Here is a 26926-nt window from a genome sequence, read left to right as displayed (position 1 = left end):
CACTGTCAAAATATACCAAGTCTGTAAGTGTAACAATGACTCCAAATATCGAAGCTGCTAACTGGTATAAACATTAGATCTACCTTGAATGAAAGACATGAATTACTAAAACACCTATAAATCTCATTGTCCAGGAAAAAACTGGAACTATTGAACAAAGTCATATTGAGCAACTTGCTGATTCTGGATTCCCCTGGCTCAACGAAACACAAACCTTGTGAGGGCTATTCAGTCCTGGATGAGTAGCTTAATAGGTTTGCATGTAGCATGGAAGGATTTCCATTTCTCAGACATGAACAGAATGGTTGACATTTAGAATTCTGTCTGATATCCAGAATAACTATTCTGTGTTTGTGGAAAAGTCTCTTCTTTTCCTCTCCCATTTCAGCTAAAAGGGCACTGCTGTTTATGGAATTTCAGAGCTTTTAAAATCAAGTAATGCAGGAGACTGATGCCATAAGAATTTGCCAATGTGGAATTTAATTTTGCCTGTGCATTCTCAAAGCAGTCTACTTGGGGTCCTTTCAAATGTTTAATAGAGCATGCTTTTAATCTGGAAAGCAGTCACTTAGGGTGAGTATTTTTTCCTTAATAAAATCAGTAAATATGATTTTAAACTTATTTTCCTTTCTCTAAAGCACAAATTTATATGATAACTTTTTGAGAATCTGAAAAGTTATTACATCTGTTTATCGCAAGAACAGCAAGGTGACATGATGGAGAAACATACTCATCTCTATGTAACAAGAAAGGCAGATGAACAGTGCAAAGGTTTTGTGGCTTTTCTGGGTCACTCAGTCAGCTGTCAGAGCTAACTCCCAAGACATTGCTTTCTCCACTAGCTTACACAATTGTTTATACGAATTCCTTTTGTTTTCCTTTAGGCTTTTCTGATTCAGGTTTTGCTTTTGAAAACAGAGAGGGGGAGCTGGTGAATTGCTAAAAAGGTCATACCTGAAAAACAGTCACAGTTGGGATCAATTTTGCAGTCGCAGTCAGTGGGGGCACCGGCTATGATGGAGATCTCCCCATTGGTGGTCACTTGCTGAATGCGGTTCACTTTCCTTTCGTCTGTTTCAGCGATGAAGAGCAGCCCGCTGTGGGAGACGCTGATGGCCCTAGCTGACTCCAGAGTGGAGTGAATTGCTACTTTGCTGACCAAGAAATGATCGATGCCGGGCACCTGGCAGTGAATGGGACGCCCTGCAATGATCCGCACACGCCTGTTCTCAGAAATTTGCAGCACGATGTTGTTATCCAGGACATACAATGAGTTGTCCATGGGATTGACTGTAAGGTCTGTTGGCCACTCTAATCGCACCTACAGAAAGAACAGAACACACATCACTAAGTTACTACATCTTTCTAGAGACAATTTTACCTCAAAAGTAATAAATAGCTTATTGTTTCTGTACTATTACTGATTTCACCAACATTGATGCTGTCTGGTAATGAGGAATGGATAGATAATCACACAGCCTGCTAAGCATATTTATCATCTATGCTATTTTCAACACAATATAAATTGTTTTCCATAATCCCAGAAGTATCTTCTAGATAAGTGGTTTTCACAGTGTGGTCTCTGGACCAACAACCATAGCATCACTTGGAAAATGATTAGAAATGCAAATTTTGAGGCTCCATCCTAGACTCATTGTATCATAATCTCTGAGCATGGGAACCCAACCATCTGTCTTTTTACAGATCTGCTAGATGATTCTGAAGGCTTTTGCTGTAGGACTTCTGGATCAAAACACACACACACACACACACACACACACACACACACACACATCTTTTATTTTCTTGTATATGTTTAGAAAAGCAAAATACTAAGGATTTTGGGGGCAATAAAATGTGGAAACCAGATTTTACTCAATCAACAGCTTTTTTGGACCAGGCCTGCCATTAGCATAGAGCTAATATCCATCTTGTCTATTATGCAGGTATAGCGCTATAGCTTTTGATTTGGAGTCCTAGGTGGGAACATACTTCTCACTTAGCTGCGTCTCGTTTACTTCTTTGGTCCTCCACCTTGGCAAAGAAGCAGGTTGGTTTGTGATTTCCCTGAATGGTTGCTGAGAACATTCTCTGGACTATGTCTTGTGCTAAACTTTAAGGATTAAAGCAATTTTTTCCATGGCATAAACCTATGCCCTCAAGCAACTTTTCAGTGTAGTAGATTCCTTGAAAGAACTCTTAGCAATTGCTCTCCATGTTGTGAGGAGGAAGCAATAGAAAGGGTATGAGGGAATTTCACATCAATGTGGAGTCAGTATATTAACAGACAAGATGCTATGTAAGCCAAGGGTGAAGTGACCAGTAAGAGAAGAATGGTATGAGTCCCAGGACAATTTGGGTAGAGCAAATGGCTGGGTAAAAGCCTAAACATCAGAGATGGCATGACTCATCTTGGGTACAATAAACATTTCAGTAAAGTTAATATAGTTCCAGTGTGTGGAAATAAGTGAGACCAATCAGGAGGTAGATAGTGACTAGATATTACAGAGTAAATCTTGTCCTTTTCAAATTTATATCTTGTGGTCTTAACCTTCAATGTGACTGTGTTTGGAGCTTGGGCATTTAAAGAATAAACTATGGAGCCAGTCGGTGGTGGTGCACGCCTTTAATCCCAGCACTCAGGAGGCAGAGGCAGGCAGATCTCTGTGAGTTTGAGGCCAGCCTAGGCTAGAGATTGAGTTCCAGGAAAGGCGCAAAGCTACACAGAGAAAGCCTGTCTCAACTCCCCCCCCCCCACACACAAAAAAAGAATAAATTATGGTAGTTAAGATTGTAAAGCTGGATCCTTAATCCAAACTGTAAGTGTGATTATAATGGAGATGTTAGGACTGCACACACTTAGAGGTTGTTTATATGTGGATATAGCAAGAAGATGGCCATCTGAATGTAAAAATGAGAGCTCTCAGGAGAAACCAACATCTGTGTCTTTGCTTTCCAGAGGCCAAAGATTTCAGAAAATATTTTTTTTATTGAAGACACCTAATCTTTGCTATTTTGTTATGGCATCTCTGCCAAACAAATATTATCAGGTAATGAAAGGAAGCACACAGTCAGTTTTGTTCTTGTGGCTGGGGATAGCCACTGAAGGGCTTTAAGTAGGAGTATGGCATGGTCATATTTGGGTTTGTATTGGCTGCTGTTTAGACAATGTGGGAGGCAGAGGTGGGATCAGGTAGCCAGTTAGGAGGCTTCTGGGGTGGACCAGGTAAGGAATTATGATATATAAACTAGGAAGGCAATGGAAGGTATTGAGAATACAGAGAGACAAACAAAACAAAACAAAACAAAACAAAACAATGCACACGCGTGCGCATGTGTCTAGTGTGCCCTGTCCAAGTGCTGTGCTAGATGCTGGGGATGCACAAACTTAACATGATTTCATTGTAGTTACTTTCTAGATGTGAGTTGGCTCACTGCCTGCCCTGACATTTCCCAATAATGACTATTCATCCCTAGACCCTTCTCAGATAACTGTGCTCCACGTTGCACTTCTTATATCACCAGTCATTACTATCCAAAGGCAGAAAAAAAATGTCCTATTCAGGACTAAAATAGTGAAAGTAATATAACTATTCTTTTTTAGCTTTGAGTGAAAGCCAATGGATGCCTGTATCTTTCTCGTGGAATCTGGAAGTTTGTAAAGTAGATATGGGCTATCACTGCAGTTTGAGACCCACTACTTCCTCAGCTGAAAGAGACCTTATGGATAGTGATCAGTGAAGCGGGAAAAGGCCCAATCCGATGTCTGAGATGAGGACTTTATTTTCATTTGTGCAACTGGTGCTGTGAGGAAAACAAAGGTTGCCTTTGGCTTCCCCTTATTATACCACAGGAGGCCCTCTGACACCATGTCTGAGTGTCTCCCAAATGCCTTGCAACCTCACTGTGTCCCCACATCTCTGTGTGCCCTCTACTTCCACCTCTACAAATGCTGGCCTTCTCTGGTCAGTACCATATGCCTCTGGGCAGCTAGGAATTTGAGTGCTAATGGGGTATAAAGCTCAGCTTGTATTATGCATGTTCTACAAAGCCTTTCGGACTGAGGCCATTGGATAAACATTAAACACCAGCATCAACAGCTCCCAGAACAGTTTGTGTCGATGTGTTCCTCAGCATGTCTGTCTGAGGCCTTTGCATGTCAGTGTGCTGCCACAGAGAGACAGTGAGCTCCTGCTGCCACTGCTGTTGCTGCTGCTGCTACTGTGGAGGGGTGACTCTTCCTTCACCCCGTGTCCCCACCTTGGACCTCTATATACACTAGCAAACTTGTACAGAATCTGTCTGTGTGCTCTAGTCCTATGGAACACGGTCCCTTAGGAAATAAGTCAGGGCCGGCTGAGGAAGAGGAATTGAATTTATTTCAGTACAACACTCCTATTTTGATCGAGTCTGAAGTCAGTGACCCAGAAAAAACAAAGCTGGCTGAAATGACGTTCTAATTATCCCCACTCTGGGAGCCAAAGCCAGGGCAGAGGCCTGGGAATGGCACACACCTGGCAGAAGCTAGGGAAGGAACATATTTTAGACTCTGTTCTCAGCTATCAAGGCTGCCTCTGAGAGAAAGGCTGGTGGTGAGAAAACAAGCTGTGAAATTCTCCAACTCTCTCAACCCGATTTAAGCCGATACTATTGGTGTCATGTTTATTAGATTTAATATTGCTTCAAAAATACACCAGACGTTGTGTCTGTTTGTTTTCTTTCCCATCAAATGAGCTACCCTCTGGCAGTTTTCTGTGACTAAAGTGGCCTTTGTGCTTTTGAGACACTTTCTATGCCAACTACACAGAATCCCTTTAATTCCCATTTGATTCAGCAGGGCAGCTTGTCTATGAGATCTGCTCAGATGAAAGATGTGTGCCTACTTAGTAGTCGAGGGGGCCGTCGCTTTAGAGGACGGCCCTTTTCACTGCTTTTAGGTTGTCAGCTCCTTTTATGTCATTCTTATGGTAAATAGGTCCATTTCCAGGTAAATTTTTCAAGGAACTAGAGCTTTATACTCACACAGTAGAAGCACAGCATTTCCACCCCAACCGAACATATGTAGTGATGTTTTTGAGCTGTTCTGGCTGCTGGAATAAGCATCTATTACTTGTGGAGAGATCCTAGAACTCTATGCTACTGAGATGGAACTAAGGCTAACTTCCAGAAGCTGCTGTCATTTGTACAACTGTTTTTTTTAAAGTGGGGGGTTGCATGTGGTGGTAGAAAAAAGTATTTTCTCTTAGAGTGGGAGTCAAAAGAGACCCAAGAGCAGCAGCAAAGGCCCTGTCGACTCTGCTTACTGACCCGGCCTACAGGCAAACCATTAGGTCTAATGTGCGGTGCTTGCCCCACCTTGTAAAAATATACTAATTTTTTCTAAATGTCAAAATGTGTTTAAGCTAAACTAGCATTAAAGGTCACTGGCATAGCCTCCAGCTGGTGGAATGTACTCATCCCTCAACAACCTTCCCTGGGAAATAACCCTGAGCAGAAAGGAGCCCTTGGCTGGGATGTCTGCACGTGACAGCACCATCTTCCTCTGCTAATTGAAAACTTGCCTTGAAGGGAGTTGACTCTCAGGTCAACCAGTCCCATGGTTGGCTTAAAGTTCTAGCTAATTTTCACCTCAGTATCAGTGTAGAAGACAGCAGGATCCTGTAGAGAAAAACCTGTGTGTAAAAGCAAATTCTAAACATGAGCCCTTTGATTATACGAAGTTGAAAATGCCCTCGGTTACAGGACTCACTGAACAGTGAAGGGGACATAGACCGTCAGTTATGTATACTTGGCTTCCCTCTAACAGTTTGACTCAGGGTTCCCTCCCTTAGTTCTGTGTAATATTAGGAAAATAAGGTTATATTTATGCAGCTCTGATGTAAGCTCTCATTTGTAGCCAGGGAAGTAGGTTAGTGATCGTGTGTGTGTGTGTGTGTGTGTGTGTGTGTGTGTGTGTACATGTGCATATACATGAAATATTTAATTTTTATCATATAGTTTAAATGATATGTGGTGACCCGTGGTGTTCAACCTAGTGCCTGGCACATGATAGGTGGTATTAATAATGATTGCATGGGCATGGATTTTTAAAGCTAGAGAAACACAGTCCAGTCAATGCAGTTCCCCTTCAATACTTTCTCAAACTTCAGTTTTCTGTATAAGATTTTCATGAATTTTGTTTCACCCCTGTACCAACTATACTACAGTTGGCTTAATATTTTTCCTTAAATTGACCTATTTCTTAAATATGAATATGTACTACCCATTTCTTTGAATTGGTCTTGATCTATAGCACTTACAAAACTGGAGAAGAACTAATCTGGGTCATTAATAGAAGTGCTATTTATTGAGTCCTTCATAGGTATCAGGTAGTTAGTATGGATTAGCACTTTATATACTTCAGAAAATAATTATCTGCGAACAATGATTTCTATTCTCAATTTCCTATGTTTCTGCACTTCTTCAGCTCATAGTTAAGAGATGGAAGGTGGATATAGAAATATGTCATTCAGTATAGCACAGGTAAATGCCCTTATAAATGCATTCTGGGAATGATATGGGTCCACAGAAGTGGGAGTTCAAACAAGATTCTTAGAAGTGAAAATTAGAATTAACTTGAAAGAAGGAACAAAGGTACCAAGGATGAAGAATGATCTCAGCAGAGGGAAGACGAATAAAATAAAGAAGCATGAAATCATAGGGAGTGTGGGGGCTATGGACTGGGGTTTCTCAGCTATAATATAGGGCAGCTATTATTGGTAAACGGCACTCTATATGTTTGCAAAGGGATAGGTCCAGGTTTCTAATGAGAGACATTTTTTTTAGTTGGGGTCAGCACCATGCATTGGTAGGGTATTTAGCATCATTGTTCCATAGATGTCAGTAGCATCTTTACTGCCATTAATAACAGCAAAAATGTATGTTCCCTAAAGAACAAAATCATCCTTTGTTGTGAACTATTGGACTAAGCTTTAGAAGGATATATATTCTAAGACTTTTAGCCTTAAGTTGTAGATGGCGAAGAGACAATGGCGATCTTTAAAGTGGATAACTGACAAGGTCAGTTTACTATTTCAGAAACATTATTTAGGGTGAAGTTTGAGGGACAGATTGGGGTAAAGAAGACTAGCTACAGGATAATCAATCCAGAGACCACTCATTCATCATTCCATTCATTCATTAATTTGTTCTCCCATCCAACCATAAAGAGACCCTATCTCCTGGCACTTGGAGTCTGGGATATTGCTTCTCATTCAGATTCAGAAAAATGTATGAGAATTTGGCAAAAGTCATGTACTTTCTCCTTGGAAGAAATGCTCAGATGTAGTAGAGTGAAGTGACTAGGAGCTCAGTCTCTGCTCCTGGATCAAAAATTTAAATGCTAGGATTTGCTATTGCTGTGACTTCAGAGAATCAACTAACATATAAACATTTCAGTCTCCTCACATAAAAATTAAGTCAAATAATACCTTCCAAAAATTGTAAGAATTCAATGAAAACAAACATTTTTTTTTTATCACCAGAGTGTCCAATACATAGAAAAAGGTCTGAAAAGAATAGCTAATCTAGATTTGAGGACAAGTTGTACATTGGTTACAGAAACCCACCCCTGTCCGTGAATCTTCTTGTCTCTATCCAACTATTGCAATACTCTCTTCCCTGGACATCCTATGAACTCTTAAGTTTAAGAACATGGTCATACTCTTTAAAGATTTCCAGTGATTCTATGTCACCAGACACTCGCTTGTGTGCTCTATTCCTCAGGGATCTTTCTAAATAACAAAATCTCCAAGAAATCTTTAACTTATATTGGGATATATTATCCCACATACATTTGTCAGCCAATTCCCTGGCTAATAGTTTGGTTTATTACTTGTTATTTATAACAGGACTCTTGGCCCAGTATCAAGCACAAAACATGTTAAATTGATTTCCTTTCTCTGTCAATTAAAAGTCTATTAGTTCCACCTTCCACACTATGCCACATATTAAGAAACCAGTTCTAATGAAGAGAGTGGATTACCCCCCTCATTGAGGTTATAGTCTCTTGCTGACATAATTTGCTTTATTTTTCTGTAAGTACAAGGGGTTGCTAGTGGCATAGAGCAATCAATTATTACTTTCCCCACTGCAGTCACTTTAAGAAATTAACTATGGTAGAAATGCCTCAAAGATAAAATATGATTATTCCAGTATTCTGCAATCATCACCAATTGGCTAACAAGTTCTTTCCCCAAAGTTACACTGGGTTAGATATAACTAGCTATTTTGCAGAAGGTCCTGCTTTGCATCCTAGACATCACTTCTGATATCCCTCCTTTAGTCTACTCAGAGCTTTATGGCTCATTTAACAAGTGACTGCTTGACTTTGAGCTCTGAGGTTTCTTCAGTAGGACTTTTCAGGAAGTGTATGATTATCTCCTTTGAGGTATGCCAGCCTTGGGGACAATGGAGTGATGGGACTGAATGCTCTGTACCAGGTGTTCTGCCAGCACCATGTTAGATGTCCCCATGCTTCTAAAAGCTGACAACCCCAGATTGTTAGAATCACTTTTTGTCAGTTTTCAAATGGCATTCTCATTTCTTGACACTGATACTGTCTAAGCATCTTCAAATTTATAAAAGAAGGGAAATGCTGCCTGGAGAAAGTATTTTTTTCTTTTTCACTTGGAAATCATTATGACACCTTTGAGAGTGACTGCCCCTATTGATTGTGCTTTTAAAAAGTAGAAGTTATTAGAAGGTGAAATTTATCAAGATTCCATAGCCTTGTCAACAAGTAAACCATTTCACGTTATCTCAGATCCACACTCTTTAGCTCCTCATAATGGCTGGACACTTTGAAGAACCTTTTAACATTTGCTCAAAAGCATCCACATAGTCTGTCTCCACAGCTGTCCAATGAGAGCCCCTGAGAAAATGGAAGTTTAAGTTGCAGCATTCATTAAAAATGAATAGGTAGTGTCAATCTAATCCTAACTTACAATTAGGCTGATCTTTAGAATTAGTCTACTACAGAGCACATAGACTAAACTGTATATACCTCAATGTTCTTAAGTTAATTTTGAAGTGGGGGAAAGAAAGCAAAACAAAGTGTTCCATAGACCCTACACAAAAAGACAAGATCTCCCAAGTAGTCTTGGCATATTTCATCTTCTAATAATTTACACCTTTATAAGCAAGCTCATTTAGAGACATTATTCTTTTAAGTGCCATCTTTTTAGCAATATGGGAAAACCAAAATTTATCTAGGTAGCATTTCTCCCTTTTTAATTTGAAGATGCACAGATTAGGTTAGTATGAAATCTCAAATGGGTGCCTATTGATATTCCTGTGTCAGAAACCTCCAGTTGTAGGCCTACCCCATAATTGATTCAATTTTTCCTCCTTAATGGCCAACCTCCATTATTATATAATACACTTTACTATTTAGAACAAAACATTGTTTGCAGTTAGCTGTGTCCATATGAAAAAGTTCCAGGTAGTATGATATAAGAAGAAGTGTGGGATCATCCAGAGCTACAAGTGTATGTAATAAAGATTGCTCAACAGAGAGCCAACTGACCTGGAAGAAGCTTTCTATGATCTTAGCTGTATCCTGGGATACATGAATGGTGAAAGTTTTGCCAGACAATTTGGACCATGACATGGCTTAGAAATGTGTTGCTGGCTCTGCAGCTGGGGTCTCGCTGTCTCTGATCCCAGGGGCAGGGGGTATGTAGATGCAGAGTCAATGACACAGACTCTGGGAGGTTGCAAGCAATCTCATTTATTAAAGGGCTGAGGTTTATATGGCCGGCTTTGTTCCTAGCTTCTGTGGCGTTAATTGGTTGGCTGGGCTGCATGTCGTTATCTTTTGGTTTGGAGCTTATGGGTCAGGTTTCCTCTGGTCAGAGTGCTCTCTGTACATGTCACAGCTCTTTGCTTAAGGCATGGCCCAGTGCTTATCCACCTCAGAAATGGAAGTTATGTGCTCAGGCAGTAGTAATTGCAGGAGCTTGGATCCTGGATGAATTTGTGAATCTTCCACCTCAATCCTGAAAAATGCATCTATTCTGCCTGCTATCTTGTTTGCACCTGTGTTTTATTGAGGGTTTCTGTTATTCTCAATGGAATATAATCAAAATGAATATGATGCTCTAGTTGTTAGATTTTCATTTTGACTGGAGATACACTGGTCTAACAAATTTCTAGTGTTTCCTCTTTGGAGAAATCACCTGTATTTACAAAATTAAGGTAAATTAAATTGAAGTAAATTAATATTTTGGTCAATGTGGGAAATACAACAACAGCAGTCTTTTAGAATTGTTTCTTTTAACTGGTATATAAAAAACTGTAGGGGGTTGGGGGGGTGACTCAGAGGTTAAAGACATTGGCTGCTCTTCCAGAGGACCTGAGTTCAATTCACAGTGTCCTCATAGTGGCTTACAACCATCTATATTTCAATCTGGTGCCTATTTCTGGCATGTAGGCAGAACACTGTATACATAAATAAATAAATAAATAAATAAATAAATAAATAAATAAATAAATAAATAAATCTTTAAAAAATCCTAAAGATTGTTCATATTAGTAAAGTACTATGTAAAGTTTTGATATATGTATATATTCTATAATGTTTAAATCAGATTAAATATATTTATCTCCTCAAGAACTTTTTCTTTTTCTGTGGTATAAACTTTCAAAACCCTGACTTTTAGCCTTTTGAAACATACGGTTGCTTAATTGTTGCCTATAGTTACTGAACTGTAACAAGCACACCGGAATAATTTGTTCCTTTTCAACTGTTCCTTAATCCCCACCCCCATTGATCAGCCTTTTGCTATCCCTCCTTCCCCCACTGTTTTCCTCAGCCTCTGGTAAACTCCATTCTACTTTTAACTTGTGTGAGATCAACATTTTTATATGAGTAAGACCAGGCAGTATCTGTCTTTTTGGGGTTCTCTTATTTTAATTAACACAGTAAGCTCCAATTCTAGCCATTATGTAGGACAGCCCTTCATTGAAAGGATGGAAAATTGCTCCAACTTAATGATAAACTTCAAGCATTATTGAATACCTGTGGCTCCATCTTCAAGCACTTTAAGCAGTTTTTCTAGATCCATATGACTCTCAATTATTTTTAGTGTTTTTGTGTTATACTAGGAATACTTGTTTGGATGCCTACATCTTCTACCAGGTCTATGAGTGCAAAAGGGTAAGGATGAAGACCCGTTTATTTTATAATACATCTAGAATTACACTTGTCAAATGTTTGTTGAGTGAAAACACCGGTGCTTTATCGCCTGTAATCATTTCAGTTCACAAAAGTATATATAAATTATAACATGCAAGTAGACACTAAAAAGTACTGTTTCATCAATATGTTTTTGTCACTAATCTGCTTCACAGATGCTGACTGATGTTAGTGAAAGTTGCTGTTTCTACCATTTTGAAGTCCATTTGCTACTCCTTTCATATTTTCACTTTTCTGGTAATCATGTCCTACAATCAATGCATCTTTAATTGAAGAGTTATGAACAACTCCCAAAGCTATCAAACTTATGTCCATTATATCTTAGAATTAATGAAATATGGGATTCCCAGTTTTATTTAGGGACTTAGGAGATTGGAACTCTTTTAGGAAGTCTTTGAGATCAAAATTATTAATAAAGCAATTTGCTATTATATACTTGTTCATGAGTTTACAGTTGAGTTTTCTAAAGGATACCTGAAGCTTGTATGCCTTTAGTTTAAAAAGTCATGCTAAAATCCAGGTGTGATGGCATGCATCTGTATTCTCAGCACACAGAGCTATAGAGTAACTGAGAGTTGAGGCCAGCATACATTATACAACAAAAGCAAAAGCAACAAATCCCTAAAACTAACCTTTGGCAAACAAAAACAGCAAGCAACAACTGTGCTCTTAGCTTCAAATGAGGTAAATACTGACATGATAAAACTTATACAAAGAAAAGCTCTTTGCAATGGTGAGGGGACTAGCAGGGTATGAGTGATCCAATAAGAGAAGTAGGAAAAATGGAAGGGGATTGATTCAGTAAGAAGGAGAGAAATAAATACAGAAGATCAAGAAAGGAGGGTTAAAAAAACAGTAAGGATGTCTGAAAGTTATGAGGAATCATACTATTAACAGTCTACCTAAAAATACCTATAATACATGTAACTAATTTTACAAATATACATTTACAGTTTAAACGAAAATTTCCCATTTAGGCTAGCAATGTTCCTTCCAAGGACCAAAGACCATTAAAAGAAAGAACAAAACAAAACACTAGGTATGAGAAGTCCTTTTTTGAGTTTTTGGTCAGAGTTGTAGAGAACCCTAAAACATTCTGGCTATTACAATTGCCCTTATTTGCACCCCCAGAGGTGGAAGGTAAGTTTCAATTGCTGAAGACATCATGCACTTTAGACACAGGACCCAGAGGCCTCTGAAGCTGGAACTGACCTGAAAGCCTCTTCCCTGATGACTAGCTTTCATGATATCAAAATGTGCCATGTAATCTTCCAAAGAGAGAAGCAACCCAAAGTCCTACCCAGCTATGGTATCAATGAATCACGATGACTGGTATGGCACAATAACCCTAGTGGTAACCAAGTGCTGTCTAATTGACTTAAGACCTATTGAATAAGAGGGAAATCATTCCTGGTACTGCAAACCTAGCCAACTCTTCAGGACTTACGAAGTCATAGATCTTGGATAACAATCTCCAGTTGCCACTTTACTAAACCAGCACAATCCCTAACAACATTCTAAATATTTTTCCCATTCCCTAGAGAAGTATAGTTCTCATCCTTCATCAAAGAATCTTATTGCAACAGACAAAGGCCATTTACAGAAAACTTCAACCAATAAAACATTCAGACATTCTGGAGCCCAGTTCCAAATGATAGACCTACAATGCAATTAAGGCTCAGGGAGCATATCTTTCAATATGTCAACAGTTTTCAGGACTGCAAAGGGGTCCAGAGACAAAAAATCTTGGGGATGATTATTATAGAGGAAAGAAACAGTGAGAGAAGCCCTTCTGTTAATATAGGGGTTTCATTTAGGCTCATTAAGAGAGAAAGCACGTATCTCTTCTAAGATGGCTCCTGGGTCCATAATCCCTGTCCAAAAGCATACTTTTGGAGAGCCTGAAAATTCTCACTTCCGCTAGAGACCCAAAGTCTGATGGGTGCTCTAAAAGTTTGTTCATACAGGCTCCCTAAGAACAATCAGCACGTACATATTCCCTATGAGTGTGCTGTGTAATTGCCAGTAGCTCATCTTAATAACAGGCATAATTGCTCTGAGTTTCCGTCGACCCTTTCTGGCATCTCCTTTCTGAAGCCTCAATTTTGGAAATGGCACTTGTGAATACACAGAATGTTGAACCACTTCCACTTTTCAATTTACAGTCAAAGTCATCTATCAGCAGGAGATGAAGGCCCAGTGTGAAAACTACAGAATGTCCTTCAGACTCCACAGCTAATTTGTTTGTAAATTCGATTGTTATTGTAAGAAGAACATATTGTACATGATGCTACTTACATGATGCTACTTGCCAATTTACTATTTGTGTCTGTTGTATCTTGGGTTTTATCATTGCAGTCAACAAAATTAACCCTTTCAGTGCTTGTGGAAGTGGGGAGAGGAACATGCAAGCTTTACTGTTTTCTCTTTCGAGTCTCTATTTTAATTTTACATCTATTTAGTACATACTTATTGCATGTTCATCACTGTGGGGGATTGACTGGCTAAAGGAGGGTCAAGCAGTCAACTGTCTAGGGAAATATAAGGTGACAAGAGTGAGTTCTGTGATAGTTCAATGAGGAGATGACTCTGTGTCTTTGTGCAGGAAATGGAACTCTTGCCCTCCCTAGAGCCAAGTTTTTGCTTGAATAGAAAAGCCTGGGGCTTAAAGAGAAGTCCCCCAAATCATCCTTAGGTTTCTTTCTGCTGAGAAGTTGCAGAAACTTGTCTGTTGCAGGTTGTTAATATTATAGCATTGGCTCAAAAAGATAGGCCAAGCTTCCAATTCCCTTTGGCACCCAGAGCAATTTACAGGCCAGAAGTATGAGTGCATGGCTTTTATGAAATGGTCTGATTTCATTGATCAGCCACTCTGAGATTATGTTTTCATTTCTGTAGCTACTGCTAACCCTTCTTGCTGATGTAATATTTCAGGAAGAAACTATTAAAAAATTTCACCATGGAGATGTGAAGATATAAGTGGGCATGGCTCTGAATGGGAAGAGGAAACATTACAACTCATGATTGCTCTTCTCTGAAGTTCTTTTCAAGTTAGACTAGAATTCCACAATTCTCTCATCTTAACTCTGTAATGTTTCCAAGTGATAAGGATATTAATAACAGCAGATGGCCTAATGAATATTTAGAAGGAGGATTTAACTGGTTATATTTTCATTAGGGCCTCAATGCGCTTCCGGGTTTTGCCCACTACTTCCCTGTGTGAAAGACAAAATCACACATACTCAACAGATGGTCCAGCTCAAGCTTATGCTTCCAGAACTCTAGAGATTGACCATCTGACCACTTAGCACATACACAGAATAATTTAAGGAAGCATTCAGATTATAGACTTGAGTCTGAACAAAACAACAACAACAACAACAACAAAAGAAACAGGTGATGAATATTGAATACCTGCGTTTTAATGAGTGGGGAATCAAAAATCACCCTCACAACACATCGAACAGCGCTGGTTGAAGTCTTTTAATAACAGCTTCTTACAGATTCAGTAATGATGAAATCCTCTGTGGCAAACAGTCCACTCTAATTAATGTTTCATCCAAACTGTAAGCATATCTGAGTGACTCCAGCAGCAACAATGACATGAAAATCTAACACCTCATTGCACAGTACGGTAGTTATTAAGTTACTGTCTCACAGCTCCAAACTCACCCTTTTAAAGACATTGCTTTGTGATGCTGGGGTTGAGACTATGCTATCTACATGTTCTATTTTGCCAGCTGGATTTCTGATAGATTCTGACAATACAGAAAATAAGGTATGCTGGGAGGCTCAAACAGTGAGAAGGGACTTGTTCTTTCCTGCTTGCTTTCTGTTCCTGTCAACATCACCTCAATAGTAGTCCTTCATTCTGGCAGCAATAGCTGGCTGCACTTTCCAGCTAATTTGCATAGTCTGAGGCTTATAGGTACCAGCATCAAATTTTGCTATTAGTACATTCTTAATGTGAGAATGCTAGCATCCTTTTCTCAACAGACTATGTCCTATCTCCATGGAAGAAAACTCCCAAGTTTCTAGGTTCTAACAATCTCAAACCCTTCTTTTTGTTTCCCAGGCAAAGAGGTGGTAGCCATTTCCTGAAGGTATTTGTAGTTATTGTAATCTGTTTAGCACCTGTGCAGCCCATCCCATGTATTAAATAGTGCTATAATAATTATGTACTTTCTATTTTCTCACTGGGTCTCAACTAATATTTACAGAATGAATCCAAATACAAGAATAAAGGAAGAGGAATACATTGCTGTAGGCCATTATGCAATTATGATGTTTAGTCTCAATTGTCAACTTCACACAATCTAGAATCATCCTGAGAGAAAGGTCTCTAAGAACATCTGTGAGGGATTATCTTAATTATGTTAATTGATGTGGTAAGACCTGTCCCATTGTTGGGTGGAACCCTTCTCTGGATTTGGGGTCCAGGACTGGAAGAAAAGAGAAAGTTAACTGAGGAGAGCATGCATGCATTTGTTAGGTTCTTCTGAATGTGGACATAACACAACTAACTAGCTGCTCAACTATGCTATTGCCTTGACTTCCCTGCCATGATGTACTGAGTCTTACACTGTCAACTAAGATTAAGCATCTTTACCCTTTAAATTGTTTATATTAGAGTATTTTATCACATCAACATAAATTAAGCGAAGATGCTGGTAAATGTAAAATAGTAAAGATGAACAAAAACTATCAAGGGCCACCCTATTAATAGTTGATGACTTCCTCCATACACTAACTGTTCTGGGATGCGCTGAAGTAATAGGTGTTAAAATTGCCATTAAGATAAAAAAAATCCACGTAAAATAAACTTGTATGCTAGGAATTCTATTGTGAATGACATTAACTAGAACTTTTCTGACATTGTTGAAATGCTATTATTCTGTACAACTGTCTCATTCTTGTGATATTTGAGGATAGTTTTATAGTAGGCTATATGATTTACCCACATGCTTTTGGAGTTATAGCTCTGTACTTAATGTTTATGAGGTTGACCTATGACAATATTTTCTATGTGTGCAGAATTTTGTTTTGAAACAGTAATGTGTTGAGTATATACTACTGCATTTCTTTTATATTCCCACTTAATAGTTACCTTGTTAGATTGGGATCATTCCTCAGAATGGTCTTCCCCTGGATTTGGGAAATGGAAGTGTAGTGAGAGATGAACTAGACCGATATGAGAATGTACTTCAGTTTATTTTCACATGGACATTGTAGACACTAAGAGAGAAAGCTGTATTTTGTAGGCTTGACTAACTTTTGTCCTTAAAAATTGGAATTTTACAACATTTACTGGAATAAACCATATCACATACTTGAGTATCAAACTTTCCAAATGTTTTGGACTCAAAATATTTATTTATCAAATGAATTCTGTGCCTAAAAAGAGAGAATTTGTCACAGGATAAGCCCTATCAATAAATATACTCTGTTGGTAAATGCTTTGCATGTTCCTTTGTTTACATTTTCAAATATGCTGACTTTTACATGACTAGATGACCCTTTTGTTATATAGAACACCATCTTTAAATTGTGTTTTCATCAATAAAGAAGGGTTGGTGTTGATTTTTATTTCTCCTTCCTACAATTAAGAGGGATTTGGGGCTATACTTAAAGGGATGGTCATAAATATAAAGAGGCCAACTGGCTTATGCTGGGATACTGTCCTAAAACATCTAGAAACCAGCCACTGAGTTTATCAGCCAGGTATTTCTGTGTCTTAGATAGCTTCAGGGTCACCTCAGGTCATGGAGCATGCCAAGCAAAACGAGTAGAATGCATGGTTCAAAAGTAGTTTGCCAGCTCTGCATTTTGTGACTCTTCCTGAACTTTGGAGATGCTTTTCCTCGGGTGCTTAATAGTTTTAATAAGAGCTAACGTGCCATTGTCCTTTGTGTGGAAAGAGGACATTGCTGAGGGAGTTTTATTTATGTGATAAATTATGGTTTCGATATAGCATTGAACACGGTACTTGACTTTTATTTTAAGGCGCCTGAAAACTCTGCCTATTTGCTTCTGTGCAGACATTTCAGCAGAATTTGGATATGCTAAAGTTGAAGGTTTGGGACCGCTATTCTCTGCTTTGTATACAAGTGGCTTGTACTGTCAACTTGGCGACATCATTGCAAATATTTGCAATAACAGGTTATTGTATTAGAGTTTACTGATAATATATTTACTTGAGAGATGTAGGCCCCAAGTGTAGTTAAAACTATTTAAGTGAATTTGGAGAACAAACATATGTAAAGGAAGCCTGTAGATAATCTTGTTGCCACATTTCTCCCAGTTTATCATTTTGGTAAATCTTTTATATTAGACTAAAAACCCTCATAGACATGCTTAGTACTTGAATGTCTTGGAAAAAAAAAACAAAAACAAAAAACCCAAAAAGCCCAAATCAAAACAAACAACAATAGCAAATGAGAGTCATTAGGTAGGTGAAGGGGCTCACAGACTAAACTTGATTCAAAAAAATCCATGGGGCACTGCTTTCTTCTGAGAAAACCCCAGCTTCAAAACTTCGTTTGATTTTTTACTTAGCTTGGAGCCTTTCTGTTTCATTTTGTTTTGGTTTGAGCATGATAGTATTCTCATATTGACCTAGATAAACTCTTCTTTGTTATCTACTCTAATATTTATTTGATTTTTTGGCAAAATTGGCCCATCTAGAGTGACTGCAGGCTACTCACTGAATAAACTGCCATCACCTCTCATGTTTAAAGAGATGGGAGATGATCTAAAATTTTCAAATACACAGGTGTATGCAGTTCCAGTATATTTCAGCCTTAGCTCTACAATCAGCATATCAGTTCTTGAAAATAGAAAGAAAATGAAGGATTTGGGGCACCATTCAAAGACTATCACAGTCATCCACTAAGTGATCTATATAGAACTTCACATCAGCATTATGCCAAAGAAATCCTCTATGAAGGTCAAAGCAAGCTATGATCAGTTTCTGGAACATGTGGTTGCTACACCCACCAATATTTGCCTCTCTGCAAAAGGTACACTTTCATGAAATGGTCAGAAGTTTTGCCTAATTTCTTTATCAATTCTAAACTTCCTCTAGTTCTTTTTACTCTAATCCTGTCAATTATCAGTTCAATTCTCTATATTGAGAAAGCAAGGTCAAATACTGCTACTATTATTCCTATTACTAGTATAGTATTTCATTGAGCACTTGTAAGCCAAACACTCTGTTAAATGATTTATACATATTGACCTCACTGAATCTTTACAACCTCCATACAAGGCAGGTACATTATCATTCCCATTTATAGGTAAACAATTTTTTCCAAGGACATCCATCATGCATAGATCTAGGATTTGAAATTAAGCACTCTGTGTTCCTAACCACTGTGCTTTATTGACTCTATATTGGTATTACTGTGAAGGAAAAGCTACCCAAAAGACCTGAATTTGTCTCTTGAATCTCCTATTAAAGGCAGAAAGAAAAGTCTGGCTGGCCTTCCCAGTTCCATAGGGTGTTTTTATTTTTATTTTTTTTCCTGCATGTGACAGAGATAGAAGATTGGGTTTTGGCTGCATAAGCAATAAATAACATTATCCAGAATTACATTTAAATTAGACACTGACAACAACACATATTACAAAATCAGAATAACCACCTTGCAAACTTATTTTGTTCTGTGTCCTCCCATTTTAGCAAGCATATGATGAATCGGCAGAAAACATTTCCTGAAGATGCCAATTACCGTCTTACATCACCCTCTATATTTGTAAAGCACTTCATACTTTAGCAAGTGCTTTCCCATTAAAAAAGAGAGGCCACTTAATCAACAATTGGGTAATTTATTGAATTAGTGGACATAAGGAGGAATAATTAACCAGCTCTAGAATTCTAGTGTCAGTTAAAAAAAGAACAACGTAGTGCTAAAACTGAAATTATAGAGAACCTTCTCTTGGGTCAAGAACTAGACAAAAATGAACTTCTCTATATTACTATTTCAGAGGAGAGCAGAACTAATGATTAGGAAAGGTTTTTAAAATGACTAAATGGCAACTAAAATAGTGGCTATTTAGCACTTTTAATACAATTTATTGCCTTAAAATGAAAGTTGAACATAACTTTCATTTACAAGTGAGTAGCATGGAAAGCCATTAGGAACTCCTAAGGAAATAATGTAAAAAATGGTGTTAGTAGGGCTGCAAAATAAGACATTTAAACGACTCTGATTACTACTGTATTCTGTGGCAGCAAAATATGGTTGTTATGTGGATTGAAGTCGGTATCTCTTTCTTTCTACATGCCCATCTAGCTGGTGATTTGATTGAGTGCATGTTTGAGCTCCTGAAATAACTAATTGCTGAGCCGCTACATTGCTGTTCTATTGTGGTCCAGGCATGGAAAAAAATGAAAGAAGACACAAAATTCCACTGGAGGGTTGGCTGGTAGGATTTTTGTTGTCAACCAATCCATTACTTGGCAATTATTATGTAAATGATTATTTCAGTTGGTTAAGGTTACCACTCCTAATGTGGAGGGTATAAGCAACTGACCCCGGAGCTATAAAAGGACTTTCTGTGCACTCTCTGGGCCGTAGTCTTCTGTCATTACATCATCTTGCCACCCTCAAGTGTCCCTTGTTTGTTTTGCCATCATTTCTTTCTGTGCCTGTTGCCCACCAGTATTGCTAGCTAAGATATATATTTCAGGGATGTTAGCTTTATCTTCTATATCTTGCTGTTAGCCTGCAACCTACCCCCTCCTTCTAGCACATATACCTCTATTTGAATTATATAGGGTCACCATGGACATTTTCTTTGCATTGACAGTGAGACAGACTTCACATTTACTGGAGCATTGAGAGGGTGTGGTGGGAGTTGAGGTGGTGGGATTTTCATCTCTAGTGGCAGGAACTTTTAAAATAAACTTTCTTTTTTTCCCTGGGAGATCCCTTTATTCAAGCAAACTTATTATAATTCAGATTTTCTTGATTCCCTACAGAGTTTCACAAATTCGGAAGTCAGTCCCTGCAGGGAATTTCACTTATAATGGCCTTTATTCGAGAGATCTAATTCTGTTCTCATTCAGTGTGCACAAAGAAAGGCAAGGAACCCCTGAAAAACTGGCGTTTCCGTATCATCTGCATCACTCAGGGTGAAGGAGGACATTCTATAGATGTGAAAGGGTTTGCACGGCCCAGAGAGACAATGAGAGACATGAGGTGAGAGTTGAAGAAAGGAAAATAGAGGTGCCTTTCCCCTCTTAAATTGCTATTTCTTTTTATTGTTTTCTCCCAAGATTGCTGTAACTTTTTATGCTTGACTCTTATTACATATGCATTTTAAAAAACAACAGAAAATGCTGAATCTACTGTATAAAAGAATTGGCATGTAGATTTTGAAAAGGATGCTTTATATTTCTCCGTCTATCCAGTTGTAGTTTATTTGACGCTTGCAAAAAATTCTAAGGACAAGAGAAAATGGCTTTTTCAGTTATGTAGAGAGTGGAAGACAGCCAGGAAAGCCAGAGGTCTGTTGCTTGGGGCAGGTGGTATAATGCTGATGGATGAGAGAGATGGGAAGTTTTTTTTTTTTTTTTCTGTTAAGGAAAATGGCCACAAAGAATATCGATTCAAAGTTACTAAAGCCCAAGATGGGCGAAAGGATTTTAAAAGAAAACTTAACTTTTTAAACTGAATTCAAGGTTTTTATCTCCCCCCCACCCCCCACCCCACTCCCCGTGGCTGGGAAGAATTACCTCTTAGAAAGAACTTGCAAATGGGCTTTGGGAATCATTTTTTTTTCTTTTTTTAAGAGTACATTATTATTTAAAACTAGTGGATGATTGACAATCAGGGTTAAACATAGATCAGACTTCAAGAAGAACTAGATTGTGTTCCATAAACTTCTTGGAAGGTGCTTGGTTCAGGAAAAAGGTACTCTCCAGTGCATTTTTATAAAACAGTTATCTATTTATTCTATGATCCGGAAGTAGTGTTTATGGATCATATGAGGGCAAACAGATTTTGTGAAGCAATTCTTATTTCCTTTAAACAGCTCCAAACACTTCATGGAATCTTTGAGTTACACGATCCCTTTGTGGATATGTTGGGCAAACATTGGCGAGATGAATGGTTTCATACCTATTTTGCATATGACCTACACACAGAACTATTTTTGCACCATTAATCTGTTGAAATAATATTTTCCTGAAATAATACTTAGCCTTACCAAATATAATAGAGTCTGAATTTTCCTTTGAGTTTCATTGTTGGAAAAAAAGTTTATAATAGGTTGTTGTATTGATTTTCTTGTCTAGTGTGAATCACAGCCCATAGACAATAGATCAAATGGGTGCCCCATAATCTAACTAATAACTGAACTAGTGATCCTGCATCTTTGGTTTTTTTATGGATGAAGACGTGAAAGACAGTCATTAAAATCCATAGCTGATGCAAGGATGGGAAATATAGTGAAGATATTGGATTTTAGCAGAATATAAAAAAGTTTACTGAATCAAATGACAAGGTATAGATGCAGACTAATACAAAACTGTAGTATGATTCAAATAAACAGTTGTGTAATATTAGATGAAGAGATAGAGGTAGGGTTTTTCTAGTACTCTGCCATCACATCATGTGTCCAAGATGACATTAGGGGCTGAAGGGATGGCTCCTGCTCTTACTGCTCTTGCAGAGGACCTGAGATTGGTTCCTAGCACCCATACTGGGCAGACAAAAGACACCCATAACTCCAGTTCCAGGGGATCCAAAACTTTTCTGGCCTCTGTGGGTACTTGCACACACATGACACACATAAACTCATACAGACATATATACATGCACATAAAAATAAATGTATAAATAAGTCTTTGAAAGTATAGCCTCACTATGAAAAAACATCAATCCAACCTTACCTGTGGTTTCTTAATGTGTGTTTTTTGCTCATTAATGTATTTCTAAACTGCCTTGTTGAACTATTATTGAGCAGGGGTAGATTTGCTGGGAATTTAAAAACCTATTATTTTATAAATGGAAACTTACTTTGAAGTAAATGTTGTATGCTTAAAAACAACTAGAAAAAGGCAAAAAATCGAAGTATGTGCCTTATAGGCAATTGGGAATTAGTATTATCTGTGCTTGTGTGTCTGTTGTCAGGTTGAATTTTGTTGTAGCATTAGGCTTTCTCCAAGTAGTAGATCCAGCTCTCAGAGTTACTCTTGGTCTAACTCCCAATTCCATTGTTTGTATCTAAGCATGAGAGGCAGGGCAGAGCAGAAAGACTGAAATAAAGCAATGAAAATAAAGATCTGACTCCTTTCAGAATCAATTCATTCCCTGAAGTGAAAAACCTGGTTACGTAGAAAGGGATGTAATACTTCAGAGTTTGTACTGAGAGTTGTCGAGCTCACATTTTAGTTAAAAATATATTGATTTTGAGCAAATGGCTGATTTTATTGCCAAAGCAAATTTCATTTCTCGAGATGATTAGATTTTATTAAACTATTTCCTAACTGTCACTAAACACATGTTCTGTGACTAAACAGCATAGCCCTCAACCAAGTGGCATTCATTTCTTGGCTAAATAGAATGATATTTGATCAGCTCCAATTTTGAAAATGTGTAAGTTGGAAGAATGCACACCTGAGGCCTGAAAGTTTATGCTCAGAGCTTGATTTTTATCACTTTATAACTCAATGGTCACAGCATACTATGTATCCTTCTCACTGCCAGTTTTCTTCTCCATTGATGTGAACAACAACAAAAAACCCAGAATATCCTTTTAAGTATGCTTGGATTGTGGAGATAAAATGGAAGAGTGTATAACAATGAGACTGTATGTATACACATATATGTATTTCTCTCTCTTCTCTCTCTCTCTCTCTCTCTCTCTCTCTCTCTCTCTCTCTCTCTACACACACACACACACACACACAATGGAATTTTTTAGTCATAAAGAAGAATGAAGTTATGGCATTTGCAGAAAACTGATATACTCATTAGGATATACTCATATCAATCAAACTAAGCTAGTATCAGAAAGACAAAGGTATGTATGTTTTCTATATTTTCTATAGACACACAAGATCATGTATGTATGTATGTATAAAAGGAATATAGTGAAGCCGAGGAGCAAAGAGGACTAATGAGTAGGGAGAGGAGCATAGAGAGTATGAGTGAATATGTATAATATAAATATATATAAAAAGTATCTTTATGTACCCCAGTTATCATTTACAGTGAAAATTCAACAATATTAAAATTCCCAGTAAGGGGTAGCAGTTATTCTTAGAATTTTACTGAAGAGTATTATGATCTGATATTAAGGACTTTATTTCTGAGGTCCATTTTTCTAAGAAAGTGCTGAAGACTAAGTAACAGAAAAAGAACCTTCCGTTGCATCATTTATCTAACTAGGTAGCATGGACAGGACTTGCCTTATTGGAGGCATGTAGGTTTTGAAATGTAGGGTAGAAAAGATATAAATTTCACAATGTGCTTATATTTTTGTAGAGATATCTTTATGTGAACACTTTGCTCGTCTTTCTCACACCACAAGGTCTGGATGGTTTCTATCCAGCATTTAGTTGAAAAACTTCAAAAGGCAGCAACTCTATAAAATTCTTTGGTCATGTATGTTGCTGTCTTGTAGTTTAGTCTTAGAAACAGTAAGCTCTTAAGGATTGAGTCAAATCTTCATGCTGTAGCTACACCCTCTTCTGTACATTCCTATCAGCACAAACTGTGCAGTCTTGTTTATATATTTGTTTCTGCCTTCATCCATCAATATATTTTGCTTTATTGAAATACGAAGCTGAGCAGTGTGTAAGCCCAGATAGATCACTACTGTTATGAACAACTGAGCCTTTGCTCTTGGAAGGTGATATGAAGCTCCTTACTCAGCTGTCTTCTTTCTAAGTTAAGACTGCCCATGTTCTTAAGGACAGCCAAGAGAAACATGGGTCACAGTTGTCTTAACAGGCAGGGAGCTCTGGGAATAATCACTGAGGATCTAGGTAGCTGTGCCACACATGGTCCTTGTTGGAATCATTCTCTCCACTCACCCATTGTAATGCAGTTATTGTATTTCTCTTTTACCTTGATGATTTCCTCATACCTAAGAGGATGTATAAATTATACCTGATATGTTTCAAAGCCAAAGCCTCCCATCAATTCAACCCTTGCTCAAATCAGCTTATCATCTTCTATTCAGCCAAACATCTAAAAGAACTATCTATTTCCATTTCTGTTTTTCATTGTCTACTCTAGCATAGCACTCCAGCTCTCGCCAATTAGCATCCCACTTACCAGAGTCACTAACATTGTAAGATCAAATAAATGGCTTAAAACCAAAACCAAAACAGAAACCAAAAAACAAAAACAAAAAAGCTTCTTTTATTGCATAACATCTACTCAACCTGAGACACTGATCTTGAAAATCTTGTTTCCTTCCTGGGTTTTTTTTTTCTTCTTCTCATACCTTCTTGATTTTCATCTTACTTGATCTTTTCTTCTTAGCCTTCTTTATGCACATCCAGTCTATCTTCTTCTATTTGAACTTTGCTGTTCCATAGAGTTTGTTTTAAGCCTTTCTCTCCCCCCCGTTTTACTGTATGTATTCTTATCAAGAGTTCTCACTGATTCCCCGTTTGCTATCACTATAGAGAACAATAAACAGACAATCATGAATCCAGTCTTCATTTCGGACTTTGAGCTTTAGACTCATATTCAATTTTCTTCCAGTCCTCTTTGTCTAGATGAATGGTTCTCAACCTTCCTAATGCTCTGACCCTTTAATACAGTTCCTCATGGTGTGCTGACCCCTAACCATGAAATTACTTCATAACTGTAATTTTGTTACTGTTACTACTAATAATAATGTAAATATCTGTGTTTTCTGATGGTCTTAGGTGACCCCTAAAGGGTCATGACTCACAGGTTGAGACCCACTGGGCTAGATTCTACACACAGGCATCTCAGGCTCAAGCATGCCCCACACTGAACTTTCATCCAACTCTTGCTCAAATCTGCTTCTCCTCTCCTTGTATTCTCTACCAGTCAATGAGGTACTTCTTTGATTTGAGTTCCAAGATTTGACAAATCTATTTTCTCAGTTCATATTTTGATATTTTACATTCAGCTGCTAATAGTGCCTGCGTATGCAGTTTCATGAAACTGGACAGCATCATGACTAGGATTACCACATGGATGTGTTACAAGGAAATAACAGCTCATCACCTGTGGTGGTTTGAATGAGAATGCCCCCATAGGCTCATGTATTTGAATGGTCTATGGTTGGTGGACTTTGTTTAGAAAGAATTAGGAAGTGTGGCCTTGTTGGAGGAGGTATGTCACTGGGGGTGGGTTTTGAGGTTTCAGAGCCCATGCTAAGCCTAGTCTTGCTCTATTTCCCTCCTGTCTGCAGATCAGGATGTAAGTCCTTGGCTACCGCTCCACAGTGCCGTGCCATGCCTGCCTGCCGGCTACCATGCTCCCCACCATGACGATTATAGTCTAACCCTCTGAAACTGTAAGCAAGATCCCAATTAGATGCTTTCTTCAATAAGCTGCATTGGTCATGGTGTCTCTTCAATAGAACAGTAACTAAGACATCACCCCAAAGCAGTTTACTTTGTATAGCAGTTCTCTCTCTCTCTCTCTCTCTCTCTCTCTCTCTCTCTCTCTCTCTCTCTCTCTCTCTCTCTCTTCCTTTCTTTCTTTCTTTCTTTCTTTCTCTCTCTCTCTCTCTCTCTCTCTCTCTCTCTCTTTCTTTCTTTCTTTCTTTCTTTCTTTCTTTCTTTCTTTCTTTCTTTCTTTCTTTCTTCTCTCTCTTCTTTTTTCCCTCAAAATAGTCTCACTGTGTAGCTCTGACTGTTCTAGAACTTACTATGTAGATGAATGTAGCCCTGAACTCAGAGATCTCCCTGCCTCTCTACCTTTTAAGTGCTGGAATTAAAGGCATGCACCACTATGCCTGGGCTTGGATTTATTTTTTTTTTTCATTTTTATTAGAGAGACTGGGTCTCACTATGTAGCCCTGGCTGACTTGGGACTCACTATGTAGATCAGGCTTGCCTTGGACTCATGGAAGTCTGCATGCCTCTGCATTCCCAGCACTGAGATTAAAGGCATGTGCCACCACTCACGGTGCATTTCTTCTCTTAATGCTATTCCACTCTCTCCATTTTACACTGGATGAAACGAAAGCTCCATTGTGCTTATAAATTCTTCCACCATTTCACCCCTAACTACTTGTCTGCTTTAGCTCTACCCAGTCCTTCATACCATTTTTACCATAACTATCTGCTGAGTGAGCATGGAGCATACTATCTATTGTAAATCCTAAACCAAAAGTAGTGAGGGAGCTATTACAGCATCAATTGTGGTTGAAAAGTGTCATGTGAGAAAGAATCCTTCTTATGGTGATGAACTTTATATATTCCCTCTACTGAGATGAAGAGCTCTCTTTTCCGAATAACTTTTCTACAGAATCATACCAGTTGTTTAGAGTTGACTGATGACAGTACTAAGTGTTCTATTTTCAGTTAAAAATACCCGACAAGTGAATCATATATATTCATCTTTTCTGTTCCCCCCTATATAAATACATTCACACCCTTCCACATTTCCATAAATAATGCTCCTTTTCTTTGGCTTCTGCAAGATCTTGAATCATAGAAAGTTAAACTGTTCTAGAACTTGAACATCT

At 38.2% G+C, this 26926-nt stretch overlaps 1 protein-coding gene across 1 annotated transcript in view; it reads right to left on the bottom strand.

Moving 5' to 3' along the window:
- Tenm1 (teneurin transmembrane protein 1) overlaps positions 1 to 26926 on the bottom strand; it is an 827344-nt gene that overhangs the window by 43702 nt on the left and 756716 nt on the right. The window contains exon 27 of the mRNA XM_006981543.4: positions 955 to 1321. Coding sequence (XP_006981605.1) covers positions 955 to 1321 — 367 coding nt within the window. The remainder of the gene's footprint in view (positions 1 to 954; positions 1322 to 26926) is intronic.

This window comes from Peromyscus maniculatus, chromosome X (genome assembly GCF_049852395.1).
Source record: "Peromyscus maniculatus bairdii isolate BWxNUB_F1_BW_parent chromosome X, HU_Pman_BW_mat_3.1, whole genome shotgun sequence".
In the NCBI taxonomy this organism is placed as follows: Eukaryota; Metazoa; Chordata; class Mammalia; order Rodentia; family Cricetidae; genus Peromyscus; species Peromyscus maniculatus.
The sequence above is the reverse complement of the archived record's forward strand: the minus strand, read 5'-3'. Positions and strand labels throughout refer to the sequence as shown.